Consider the following 13,839-nt stretch of genomic DNA (forward strand, 5'->3'; position numbering starts at 1 on the left):
AGACTGTAAAGGAGCTGGATGGCACCCGTTACTAACCAAAACCAAAATGAAACCAAACAAAGAAAACACATTGCCGTCGAGTCAACTGCTACTCCTAGTGACCCTGTAGGACAGAGTGGAACCGCCCCATAAGATTTCCAAGGCTGTAAATGTTTACAGAAGCAGATTGCCACATCTTTCTCCTGCAGAGCAGCTGGTGGGTTCCAACCACCAACCTTTTGGTTAGTAATTAAGCATTTTAACCACTGTGCCACCAGGGTTCCTGTTACTAACTAAGCAGTCACAGGTTTCTGTTACTAACCAGAATTGCTCTGAGCACACAGGGCCCAGAACCACCGTGCTTTCCCTAAACTTCCTGAAGAATGGCCTTGACCTTTCTGTCCCCATCTGTGGGGCAGAGTGCTGTCCTAGGCCAGCACTTCCCACCTCTGAGCAGGAAGCCGCCTCACTTACCAGCTTAAAAACAATGGGAAACCCCGCATGCTAGAAGCACTTCATTTGTATGGGGGCCATGTGTAGTCAGTAGCTTCTGTAAAATTGATGAATTTTGTCTAAAGGCAAGTGCAGACAGGCAAACAGATCTGTATCTCCTGTTATCCATTTGCCTTGACGCATGTGTGTGGATGGACTATTTTACCTCCATTCTTTCAGGACTGATGAAAAGTAAATGCAGGCAGAGTCATGAACTGTATCATTGGAAAAGAATCACTGACCCGACTGCTGGAACTTAATTAATGCCTCCCTCCCCTGGAAACAGACTGACCCCAGTACCGAGACATTGGGCGTCAATAAACAATGGTTGTACACAGAACATCCATTAGAAGGTGACGACGGCAAGACTGTTTTTAAAGCAAATCTAAAATTGCAGTGAGTGACCTAATCCTGTTGGAATAATGGAGTACTAAAGCATCATTTTTCATAGTATCTCATTTATAAAGAGTACTGTGCCATCTCCCTAGGAAAATTGGATGCAATGAGGGGCAAATAGGATAATACGGGATGGCAATGTACAATTCTTCTTAGAACAGACCAGAGCTGTTTAGCCTCTTTCTTTGGTGATTCTTGAATGTTCTGGTTAAGATACTGCTGGTAATATTTCTCAGCCTAATAATTTACAAGCACTAAGTAACTGCTAAGTTCCAGGTCTGATGCTAATCACATCATAATAGGCATGATGGCAGGTGATACAGCAATCCAATGAGCTAGGCATTACTACCCTCCTCGTTACATAAATGAAGACTTTCCAGCACTGAGGCTGTGATGTCCCAAGTTACATACCTACAACCGTTATCACAGGAAACTGGGATGATGATGATGATGATACTAAGAACAATAATAGCAGCCAGCACCTTGCTGAGTACCTGGACGTGCCAGGCACCGCTGGAAGGACTTTATATGCACATTATCTTATTTAATCTCTACAACAACGGTAGGTAGTAGATAAATTACTGTCATTCCTATTTTGTATGAAGAAAACAAGTTTGAAAGGGTGTGTAGTCTTAGGGTCACACACAGTGACAGGACTCAAACCCAAGAGGGCTACAGCCAGAGGCCTCTATGGCTTCTAGGAATCAGAAGATTCTGAAAAGGCGGTGGCTGTTAACAGCATGGAAGGGGCCCTCATGGCACAGCAGTTAAGAGCTCGGCTGCTAACCAAAAGGTAGACAGTTCGAATCCACCAGCCACTCCTTGGAAACACTATGGGGCAGTTCTACTCTGTCCTATAGGGTCGCTACGAGTCAGAATGGACTCAACCGCAATAGGTTATGGAACAGCATAGATAAAACAATGGGTGCAGAGGCTACTAGTTTTCAATCCTAGGAGGAGGGTTTAGCAAGACATCAGGAAGAACTTCTTGCCTCTAAAAGGTTCTGAGTGGGAACTGGAACCCTCCCATGAGAATGGGGAATCCTGGTGGCGCAGTGGTTAAGAACTCGGCTGCTAACCAAAAGGTTGGCAGTTTGAATCCATCAGCTACTCCTTGGAAACCCTATGGGGCAGTTCTACCCTGCCCTATAGGGTTGCTGTGAGTCGGAATCGACTTGACAGTAACGGGTTTGGTTTTTTGGTTTGTGAAAATGGGGCCAATAGCATGAAGAATTATGGGGACAGCATTCCTTGGGAGCCCTGGTGACGCAAATGGTGAAGGCTTTTGGCTACTAACCAAAGGGTTGGCAGTTTGAACCCATCCAGTGTCTCTGCAGGAGAAAGGCCTGTCGATCTGCTGCCATAAAGATTATACCCTAGAAAACCCTAGGAGGCAGTTCTACTCTGTCACGTGGGGCTGCTGTGAGTTGGAATTGACTGGACAGCACACAACAGCTACAGTAACATGGGGAACACAGCAGGAGAGAAAGCTGGCCCTTCCAGGCTGCCATTCAAGGAGGGGCTCTTAGGCTTTCCCTGTTAATAAGGGAGAAATGAGAAGCCTATCCTTCAGATGCTCTTCCTGGAGTTCCTAGCCAGCTCTGGAATATATGAGGGTCTCTCTGGTGAGCTAGAGAACCAGGTGTGTTCCTTTTCCTGCTCCCAAGCAGCAGCCGCCATGGGTGCCCTTGCTGTCTTGCCGGAAGTCATTATTTGCCAGCTCTCCCCCCCTCCCCTTCCCCACCATGTCCTCTTCAAGATGCCCAGCTTTCCCGACAGCCCCAATGGTTACAACACTGCTGCGCCTTCTCTCTCCCTTTATGGTTGTCAAATTGATTTAGCCACTGCGATACCTATGGCTCCCAATGAAACTTAATTAAAAATACCATTTAATCACAAAGGAACAAAGGCGAACTGGATAAACAGCATTACCACTTCAGCGTGTTTTAATCCACCGCTGCTTCTCTCCATCTGAATCGGCTTGGATGAGAATTGCCTTTTCAAATCAGAATCCCTTGTCTTCCATGGGCTTGCCTCTGACAGATCTCCAGAATAAACAGTATTTAGCATGGCATGGATCCAAATGTATGCAATTTGCCCAGTGGTAAAATCAGCCTGAACCAGAGCACGGGGGGAAAAAAAGGCCCATTCAAGAACACCTTCCTTGGAAACACCCCAAAAATCTTCTACTGAATGTGTGGTACCCATTAGATAAAAAACCAAAACCAAACCCGTTGCTGTCAAGTCGATTCTGACTCATAGCGACCTTACAGGACAGAGTTGGACTGCCCCATAGGGTTTCCAAGGAGCAGCTGGGGGATTCAAATTGCGGACCTTTGGTTAGCAGCCAAGCTCTTAACCACTTGCAGGGCCTATGGAATCTCATTTCTAGCATCCCTCCACTCAGTTACTGATGGATTTAGAAGCTTGTTACTAAAATTGTGTCACTAACTATGCCACGACCCTGCTCTTTTCCTTTATGTCTAGAAAACTCTCCCGGGCTGGAGGCGGCCAGCGAAAGCAGGAGAAACTGATGCTGTTGTAAGTCTAGAGGGTGGCTGGTGGGGAAGCTGCAAACAGGACCAGGTGGCTGCTCAGTGCAATAGGAGGGTTTGTCCAGCCTCTCCCCAATTTGAACCCATCAGACACAGCATGGGAGAAAGAGTGGCAGTCTGCTTCCACGGATATTATAGCCTAGGAAGCCCTGTGGGGCAGTTCTACTCTGTCCTATAGGGTCACTATGAGTTGGAATCAACTCAATGGCACACGAAAACATCACCCTCCTTCCCCGACCTGCTGATCTAAACGGCCCTTCATCAGTTGCCAGTTAGGCTCTGTCCCCTTACTCAGTTGGCCCCTTTCCAGCACTTAGCCAATCTGGATTACCGTCTGTCTCCCCACCACATGGAAGCCCCTATTTTGGTCAGCCATATCCCCAGCACCCAGCACAGGGGCCGGCACAGGAGGGGCCCTCAGGCAGAGAACTGCCCTGGGATCCCCAGGGCTCACCACCCTCCTGGCTGTGACAGGCATTTAAGAAAGGTCTGTGGGAGGGAGGGAGAGTCAGCAGTATCTTAGGGCAGAGAGATCTCTTAAGACGACTTTTCTCAAGATGGCTGGGGCCAGATACTAGGAAAGCCCAGCAGGAAGGCAGGTGGAATTGCTGCCTGCAGCTGGTCCCAGGGGCAAACCTGTCCTGCTCCCTCAGTCACACGAATGGGTGTGGGGGTTTGGGAAGCTCTGGGTCTGTTTTCCCAGGAAAGCCCTTCGCTAGTTCACAGGGAGAAACAGGTCTCCCTTGGGCCTGCAGGAAATGACTTGGTTGTCAGTGCTCCCACTGGTTCCTTTCTGATGGTCTCTTGCCGCCCCTCCTTCCACTCACCTGAAATGTCCCTAGAAAGCACGTGCAATCCTCAGACACACCAAGCTCATGCTCACTGAAAGCCATCAGGTCTTCGGAGAACGTTTCCTCTCACCTTTCAGATTCACTGAAGGCAGTGGTTCCCCCAAGCCTGGCTGTACATCACCTAGTATGCACCAGGCCAATGTTGACGGCCAACCCACTGGCGTGCAAGAAGAAAATGGTAGAACCTCTTTATTTTGTATCTCATCCTTTTAATATTTTTATTGTTTATGAATGTTTTACGGTGTACATGACGTATTAGCACAAGCAGTCCATGAATAAAATTCAATAGGGTATATATATATATTGGGGCCAGCACTACACATTAGTATTTTTTTACTATAAGGGTGCAAGCAAACAGGTATGGAGAGGACTGACATAAAGGGGTACAACAGGTCAAGTTTACAATAAATGATAATGGGGACCAGTAGGGACGAGGGCAAACCATAGCGGGGTCATGCCTCACCTACTAGAGGTAGACACTACTTAGCTTGTTACCATGCCAGAATGGAGGCCCAGGGCTGCCAGGTGTTCTGAATTTTAAAGAGAATGCAGCCACCTGTATTTATGTGAAATCTCCCAATTTTAAAATATTGGCACCTAATGAAATACATGTATATCTATAAAAACAGCATTGTGAGAGCAAAATCAAACAGTGGGCTACATGGCCCTGAAGGTACTCAATCTGTGACTTCCATGTGCCTCACACCTTGCACGCATTATTCCATTTAATCTCTACAACAATCCATTGAGGTAGCGTCTGCATGTCCCTTTTACTGATGAGGAAACCGACACTCAGAGACATCTGGAAATTAATCCAAGATCTGAAGACTCAAGTCTCAAGATGATGCAAACCTGGCTGCTTTGTGCAACATGACTGTCCTGTGGTTATTAGCTTGGTGGGAATGAACGCATACCTTGAACCAATGTGATCCTGACGGCAAGGAGAGGTTTGGTTCTTGCTGTGCCTCTCAACAGGGCAAAGCTCTTTAGCTTCCAAACTACTATGAACAACTTCAAGAGAAGGCAAATGGGTTTGGGAGAGGGGCGAACTATTCTCCCAGTTTCTGGGGACACCAAAGGGCAGGAGCCAGACCAGAAAGGGAGAGATGAGTTGATGGCATCATGAAACAAAACTGGCACAGGGATCGAGGACGGAGAGAGAAACGTCTGCATCTGCTTACTGACCATATACTGATGCTAATATTTATTGGTTATTTAATGATGCTAACACTTACTGGGTAATTAACGATATGCCAGGAAGTGTTCTAAGTCTGCAGTTGAATTATTTCACTTAAGCCTCACCATGTGCCTTCAGTGGATTCACTGTAGATATGAGGAAACTGAGGCACAGTACTGTGGCAAAGGTCACAGAGCTACTGGGGGTTGTAATGCATACTCTGAAACCACAGCCTAGTTTTGAACCTCTGCTTTCCACTGTCTCTGGATATGTCACTGTCATCAGGATGGGGCAGTGGGGGTCCTCAAGCCCCAGTTCCACCTGTCATTACACAGGAATAGGGGAGTTATAGAAAAAACTGTACTGTGCTGGCTAAGTCCACCAAGCAACCTAAATAGGGCTGCTTCTCTCTCTTTCATTAGATGAGGGAAATGTCCTAAGGACTGGATGTCAACTTTATTTTTTAATACTTCCTCATCTCTGTGCAGAGTATAGGACTCGAGACTTTTACTTAGGTTGTCTTAGAGAAGAGAATGAGGCTGCTTTTCAGTGAGTCGTTTCTCCCTTACTCTCTTTCTCCTATGGGCACAGCTGCTAAAGAGAACTAGAGAAGAGACTCTCCTGCTATCACACTCTTTAAAGCGCATTGTCTGACAGGACTGTTTACAATGATAAAAAACGTTCTGTATCTGTGCTGTCCAATATAGTAGCCACTAGTCACATGTGGTTATTAAACCCGTACCAAACCAAACCCACTGCTGTTGACTCGATTCCAACTCACAGTGACCCTATAGGACAGAGTAGAGCTGCCCCATAGGGTTTCCAGGGGTAGCTGGTAGATTCAAACTGCTGACTTTTGGTTAGCAGCCTGAGCTCTCAACCACTGTGCCACCAATGCGCCATGTGGATATTCAGCACTTGAAACAGAGCTAGTGCAACTGAGGAACTAAATTTTTGATTAAAATTAATGTAGCCACATCTAGTTAGTGACTGCCATATTGGACAGCACAGCTTTTATAGGGTGTGGTGAGAAAATTGGGATGAACGTATCTGAATTTTGTTGTCCTCCAGATGACTGGGTCCACTCTAGTGTCTCTGAAAAGGCTTGGGGAGGATGAAGTAGGTTAGGCTTTGTCACAGGCTGGGCTCACTGCTATAGATCCCTTGGCCCTTGCTTGGGGGCTGAATGGCTCATATCAAAAGTCCAGTTGGAAAGTTTTTGCATTTTGTGGGGGGGGATGGGGGGAGTAGGTTCTTGTTTAACACAAAATCAGACTATAACACTGTCTCATTTTAAAACTTTTTCATAGTCGTGAACTCCATTTCCTGGCTGTTTCCATCTAGGACCCAGGTTCTACAATCTAATGGCCAAGAGAAGTCTACCCACACTGCCCTTGCCCATGCCCATGCGAGAGTCGGAGGAGAAGTGCCAAAAGTATCTTCTCCTCCCCCACCTAAGGCTTGTGCTCTTTCTAGGGTTTTGCTTCCAGAAGTTGACCTCTGAGCTCTGAAACGATGTCTGTGAGATCGAATGGTAGAGGCATTGAAGGGTCATCCTTTTCCCAATATGGATAACATTCTGGTTTCTGATCCACTGATAAAGTTCGGGCAATTCGGGACTGGCACCTAGAAGAATAAGAATAGGCAATTAATTCATGGGAGGAAATTCCTAGAAGACCCAAACCCACAAGAGGCTTAGAGTAGCACTGGAAAATGCTCCACAAACAATCTTCCATGATATTGGTGGTGGTGGTGGCGATAAGGAGGAGGAGGAAGAATGAGTTTGTGAGGCAGAACACAGGGGTTTATAAGAAGGAGGAACTGTTCTTTATGGTGTTCTGGAACTTCTTTTATTTCAATTCCCAGATTTGTGTTATCTCCAGTGGCTTCCTAGAAGCCAACCATCAGGGAAATTCAGTTGCTCTGCCTTTAAAACGGTGAATTATTTTTTCATTATCTCAACTGTTATTTAAAGTGTGTGATTAAGCCATTATCAGATTTAAATGTTTGTGGGATTTCAATGTATTACTAGATTACTGGGAAAGATTAAATTGAATTTACTGCATTAAAACGTCCAAGAATAGATTAAACAATATTACAGACCAGGATTGACTTTGGAGATCCTGGGGATTTACAAGTGTCCCAGCTTGCCGTGTGCAGAAAAAGGCACTCCAAGGAGAGACCGATTCATAAGGATATATGCAAATAGGGGTTAATAATCATTTCCACTGATGAATAGGTGGAGAAAACTTCCACAAAATTAAATTAAGAGGCTAGCAAGAGTTAGTCCCTAAGGAAAACACTTAAATCACAGTTTTTATTAAATGGATTATTCATCAATAGTAGAGAAATTAATTATCATATGCAACTGAATTAGAGCCTTGTAGGAAGAAAGTTGGGACGACAACATCACACTTTGGCGGGCATCTGTTTCTCCGAGAGACCAGCTTATTTAAAATGAGCCTGGGAAAAGCTTAGTGGCTTTAGCTTTATTTATCTGAAAAAACGGCGATCAGAGAGAAGGCAACACAAACTGCAATAAAGAATCTCTCCATCCTCTTGAAGCTTGCGGAAATGAAAGTGTGAGGACTGAAAAGGCAAACGATGAGTACGTCTGGGAGAGTCCCTGCCTCCCGCCCCCCGCTTTCTCTCCATCCTTCTCTAAATCAATGTAAGAAGTGGTCATACCCAGTATTTGTCATCTGACTGCATCGGACTATGAAGAGATGGCAGAATGGAAGATCCTGTCCATTTCCCAGCCAGATGGTGGAGAAGGTTCCTAACTAAAGGATGTCTCCTTCTCTGGGGAGTTATTAATGGTGAGGGTATCCCCACGGGAAAACATACTTCAACTTTACACCTATTTTCGCGTGTGGTTAATTGCTCTACCGGCATCCTGCGCACTCAATCCGTCGTCCATTACCCGTAACGTTCCCATCTATCTTCAGCTCTCTGCGTCAGGCCCTGATAATAGCGTCTGTTAACATGCACCAAGCACTATTATGTAGCACATCACTTCATAAATAATAAGATTAGCTGACCTCGGGGCCCCAAGAAGAGTAATGTGTTTAAATGTTCTCATTATTTATTTAAAACAAGAATTAAAGCCACAGAAGCTGCTTTTGACAATCCTCTTAGCATAAATATTAAACTGTTTGCACTGATAAGCCCCGCACCGCACTGAAGAACAGAGGGTGTGTTCTGCCACTACTCCGTAATAGGTGCAGTGGTTCTGAGGGTGTGTCTCTCTGTCCTAGAGACAGCCGCTAAATCACATGAAAGGGCTGAGGGGAAAATTAATATTCAAGGGAAGCTGCAGCTAATTACAAAGGCCCTCGGCAAAGCTTTTTAAACGGTGCTTTCTCGGTGCCTCGGAATCAGAGAGTAATGGTGAATTTAGTGCGTAAGGAAAGTTATTCCAGATTGAGCATTTCAGCCGCACAGTGGATAAATCATCTATGCACATGTTATCCTGGCTGGCAGATTAAAGGGCTATGATAAGTGTCGCTCCACCTCAATAGATATGCCTTTTCACCTGTCACATGGGTTTTGCCCCCTCACTTTGGGAAAGTATTGGAAATATTAAAACCTGCTGCAGAGCCTTCCTTATGCCACGTTGTAAAAGCTTCCCAAGGCCACTCACTGGCTTTTCCTCTGTGCAGGAAAAGTTGCTACACAGCTTTGTGCCATTGTTCTCATCACAGGCCCGGCTGGTGTGGGAGCCACCTCCTCTCCACGCAGGCCCTGATAGGCCAGGAGTGGTACCTAGCTACTGACGGCATCTAGGCAAGGACTAGAACCCTGCTGGGCTTCTTCAGGACCTCAATTCAGAACTTTCTATATCCCTTTAAAACTCTGAATGCCCAGCACTCCTTGCCAATTTCCAGATGACAGGGATTAGGCCCAGCAGAGGGCCTGTTGTTAGAGGTGATGTGTTTACCTATGAGAGAGAATACAGGTATCCCAACTTAAATAATATTGTCTCATTCAGCATCATGCCAGACTGTGGAACTGAAAAAGAAAGGGTTGAGACTTGAAGCCATGTTCTCCTGTGGGCTTTAATTCCTTTTGCCCACTTCACTCATTCTCTCTCCTGTGCTATTTTCATACGATGGGGCTATAAAACTATTGCGGCACCAAGGGTGTGCCCTCAGTACTGCCACTGCACTTCCCGGAGGCATGACACCTTGGGCAGGGTCCTTAACTTTGCTGAGTCTCAGCTTCTTGCCTGTCAAATGGGGATGATGATCATCACAATAATATCTTTCTTATGGGGCTGCTGTGAAGATTAAATGAACTAATACATGCCAAGTGCTTAGTAATTGCCTGGCACATACTAAGTGCTGAATAAGTACTAAACATTATCATCACTATCAGTACTTGGGGGCCCTGGTGGTGCAGTGGTCAAAAGCTTGCCTGTTAACCAAAAGGTCAGTAGTCCGAATCCAGCAGCCACTCCTTGAAAATCCTGTGGGGCAGTTCTACTCTGTCCTGTAGAGTAGCTATGAGTCGGAATTGACTCGACGGCAGTGGGTGACGGGTATGGTTACTTGTACTGCTACTACTAACTATTGTGACAGGTGAGAGATGCCAATGACAGTGCTGCTGGGTGTACCTGTGGCAATTCCCCCACATTAACTGGGTGGGCAGCCTCTGGATTGGCATTTTCTAGGGGAAGCTCTGGCGATACAGGAGCAGCTCTTTCTGGCTTGAATCAGATTGAGTCCGTGGCTGAATCCCAGCAAAATGTGACATTCTGAAACACTGAGGCTTATATGTTCATGCTGCTACAACCTTCTGGTGACAGGCTAAGACATTCAGATTCAGAAAGACTCAGCAGTTGGTCCTGAAGACCTAGAATTCATAAAAGGCACCAACGTCAGACTTTTTAAGTAGTGGTTATATAAGACTGATTTGGCACTTACAGGAAGCAAAGCTGGATTGTCTCTTAGCATACATACTCTATGGATTTGAACTGCCAACCTTTTGGTTAACAGCTGAGCTCTTAACCACTGCGCCACCAGAGCTCCACATACTCTACAATCCCTTGCAAAATAAAGGGGCCCCAAGTTGTCTTAAGAAATGTTTTAGGAACACTGACTGTGGTGGACATTTGTTGTCTAGTATCCATTCCCACCTTCCCCACCAACAGGATTCTAATTTTCCTGTGGGGACACCAACCCTTCCCTGTGCTTAGTCATGGAGTTTGTGTGGGATTGACTCCACCTCTATGGTCAGGGGATCCAATCTGGGGCAATAGAGAGAGAGAGAGAAAATCAGAGGACAGGTATGAGAGCTGAAGAAAGAGACTTTCTCCTCTCCTGGACTGTGAACTGTAAGGATGTGCTACCTGGAACTGCCATAGTCATTTGCTACCATGCAGAATACTGAATATACCATGGATAGCCAGAAACCGAACAAATCTGTCTTGGAAGAAGTACAGCCAGAATGCTCCTGACAAGCAAGGATAGCGAAACTTTGTCTCATGTACTTTGGACATGTTATTGGGAGGGACCAATCCCTGGAGAAGGACATCATGCTTGGTAAAGTAGAGGGTCAGCGAAAAAGAGGAAGATCCTCAATGAGATGGATTGACACAGTGGCTGCAACAATGAGCTTAAACATACCTACTTTATCATGAGGATGGTGGAGGCCAGGGCAACGTTTCCTTCTGTTATACGTGAGGTCGATATGTGTGGAGCTGACTCAATGGTACCTAACAGCAACAGCAAGGGGCTGGGTCCTGGGTGATACTGTGTGAGTAGCTGGATCAAGCCTCATTTGAAGATAGTTGCACTTAGACTTTTTAGTTTCATGAGTTAGGTTTTCTGTCACTTGCAACCCGAAGAGTGCTGGCTGATGTGCTGGCCATACTCTTACCTCTCAGTCACTTCTGCCTTTTACCACAACCACCACCACGGCCCTGCCTACCAAGTGGCTGCTGACAGTCCTCTCTGCGAGCTGAGAGTTGCTGCTGATGCAGTGGAGTGTGTGTGGAGACTGCCTGGGTACAAAAGCATGAAACGCCGGCCTTTGTTTTTCGTTCAAATAATATTTCTATTTGGGATAAATTTCTACCTGGAAGGCCAGGGAGTGCTAGATGTAATCCAAACTAGCTTTTGCATGAAAGTAAACCCGTTTTCCTAACTATAGCGCCATGATCTTTCTGAAGAAAGTTTCAAAAATTTTCTGTAAAGTCAATGTTCCCAAGAACAGCGGGCCATTCTCAATTCCTACTGAACCCAGCTACACAGTAAAGAGGTTACAGTTTTCCCTTTCGACCTTGTTGTCTCTACTCCTCTCCTAAAGAAAAGCCCTACCTTTAAATGCTTCTTGGGTTGTAAAATAAAAGTAGATCTACTTGTATTTTTTTTCCTACTAAGGAAATATTGCCCCTTCCATGAGGCATTTCAAAGGGAGCAAAAGAATGTAATATACGCTCCATCTCTCTCCTCTCCTAAATTCATGTTATTTAGAATATAAGGACTCGATTAGATTCCAAAGGACTGATTCTCTCCAAGTGACTAGTCACATACAGGAAGCAGCTGAAAGGTGTCTCGCTGGCCGGCCCCTTCTTAGCTGACCCCCCGCAGGTGTAACTCACACAGGCCCCATCGCCCACTGACTTCCCCCAGGGCGGCACTTATATTTGGAGGATCGGGGTGGCAGCTACATTAGTGAACGCTGGTCACCATGCTAAAATTAACCACTTTAGCTAAAGTGTGTGTTAATTATGGGTATGCAAGCAGTCAATAAAAGGTTAATGCAAAAGTCAAAGGATAAATTTCCTCCCTTATTGCATCACTTCACAGACTAAATGACTAACATTACACTTTGTGTTTTTAATCAATAGGTTTTACAGTAATGTGTTGGCCATTGATTTTTAAGAAAACATACACGGTCCTCTTCCTTGTCCCTAAACTTTGCAACAAATAAGGAAAGACAGGTAACATTTCCATTACTCTTGATGAAATGATAAAAGAAATGGAGAAATGCTTTCTGCTAAAAGACTGAGAATCAGGATAAACAAATTAAAAAGCAAAACCAAACCAAAACAACAAAAACTAGAACTTCATGGAGAAATACTACAAGCATGGCGTTGGTAATTAAGAGAGACAAGAAAAAACAAACTCCTCAAAGAGAGAATTCTTTAATGGGAAAGAAGAGAGTAACTCCTGTTTAAAATAACAATTATATTTTGTACATTATTCAAAGGTCCCAAAGAATTTCAATACACAGCATTGTTTCACTCAATTTTCACAATAGCCTGAGAGAGATGAGGAGAGAGTGATATGGATCCCCCTTGGTAAGTGAGGCTGCCTTACTCAAGGTAATCCCATGGTAAGTGGAAAGCAGGGCTGGGCCACACTCCAGACATCTAGCTGGCTGCCCTTTCCACTACATCCCTCCTTTTTCTGTTTGGACTGAGGTGGACCCCGTCCCCTTACTACTTAGCTCTTCTTTCCAAATTTAGACATTCAAGGGATCCCAAGGTATTTGAGGGGAAATAAAGGAGCAAAATGCTTTTCTAGTTTCCAGAAGGACTATTATTATGGCAAAGGACTGATGTAACTTTTTTCTTCTTTTCATTCTATGACTTTGAGGTTCTTATAGCACAAGTACCTATATTCTATGGAAATAAAAGATACATGTTCACCTTTTGAAGGCATAAACTATCTCTGATCATTTTCCTATATGACCTTGGAAAGGTCCCTAGGTGTTGCTTTGTGCTCGCCTGCTAACCTAAACGGTTGGCAGTTCAAACCCACCCAGCGGTACCAAGGAAGAAAAAGCCTGGTGATCTGCCTCCATTAAGATTACAGCCAAGAAAACCCTTTGGAGCAGTTCTACTCCGTAACACATGGGTTTGCCCCGGGTTGGAATCAACTTGATGGCAACTAAGAAAAACAAAATGACGTCGAGAAAAATTTCTCTCTCAAACTCTTAGTTTCCTCAACCGTTACATGAAGTAAATGCTTCCCTGCTTCACAGGGTTACCCAAAAACCAGTGCCGTCGAGTCGATTCCGACTCATAGTGACCCTACAGGACAGCGTAGAACTGCCCCATAGAGTTTCCGAGGAGCACCTGGCGGATTCGAACTGCTGACCCTTTGGTTAGCAGCTGTAGCACTTAACCACTACGCCACCAGGGTTTCCTTCACAGGGTTAGGTGAAGATAAAATCAAATCATATATATAAAAATCTTTTAAAATATGTAAAGTACCATGTGTGTATAAATGTATAATTACACCTCAATTCCCCTCTTCCTATATACAGGTTCTATTTTTAAAAACACAGCTAATTATGCAATGTTGACCAGAGAGGTTTGTAATGCTCATAAAAAAATATGAAAGAAATCATACTGTAAAGATTAGAGCAGTTTAAACTA

General features: G+C 44.9%; 1 protein-coding gene across 2 annotated transcripts in view; it reads right to left on the minus strand.

Moving 5' to 3' along the window:
• Positions 1-4,448: 4,448 nt before the first annotated feature.
• FTO (FTO alpha-ketoglutarate dependent dioxygenase) overlaps positions 4,449-13,839 on the minus strand; it is a 412,272-nt gene continuing 402,881 nt past the window's right edge. Inside the window, exon 9 of one of the 2 annotated variants that reach the window (XM_010596082.3) lies at positions 4,449-7,076. In XM_010596082.3, coding sequence (XP_010594384.2) covers positions 6,923-7,076 — 154 coding nt within the window. In that variant the 3' untranslated portion in view covers positions 4,449-6,922. The remainder of the gene's footprint in view (positions 7,077-13,839) is intronic. The other variant, XM_023555597.2, reaches the window with a different exon arrangement.

The sequence above is a fragment of the Loxodonta africana genome, chromosome 21, assembly GCF_030014295.1.
Source record: "Loxodonta africana isolate mLoxAfr1 chromosome 21, mLoxAfr1.hap2, whole genome shotgun sequence".
Taxonomy (NCBI): domain Eukaryota; kingdom Metazoa; phylum Chordata; class Mammalia; order Proboscidea; family Elephantidae; genus Loxodonta; species Loxodonta africana.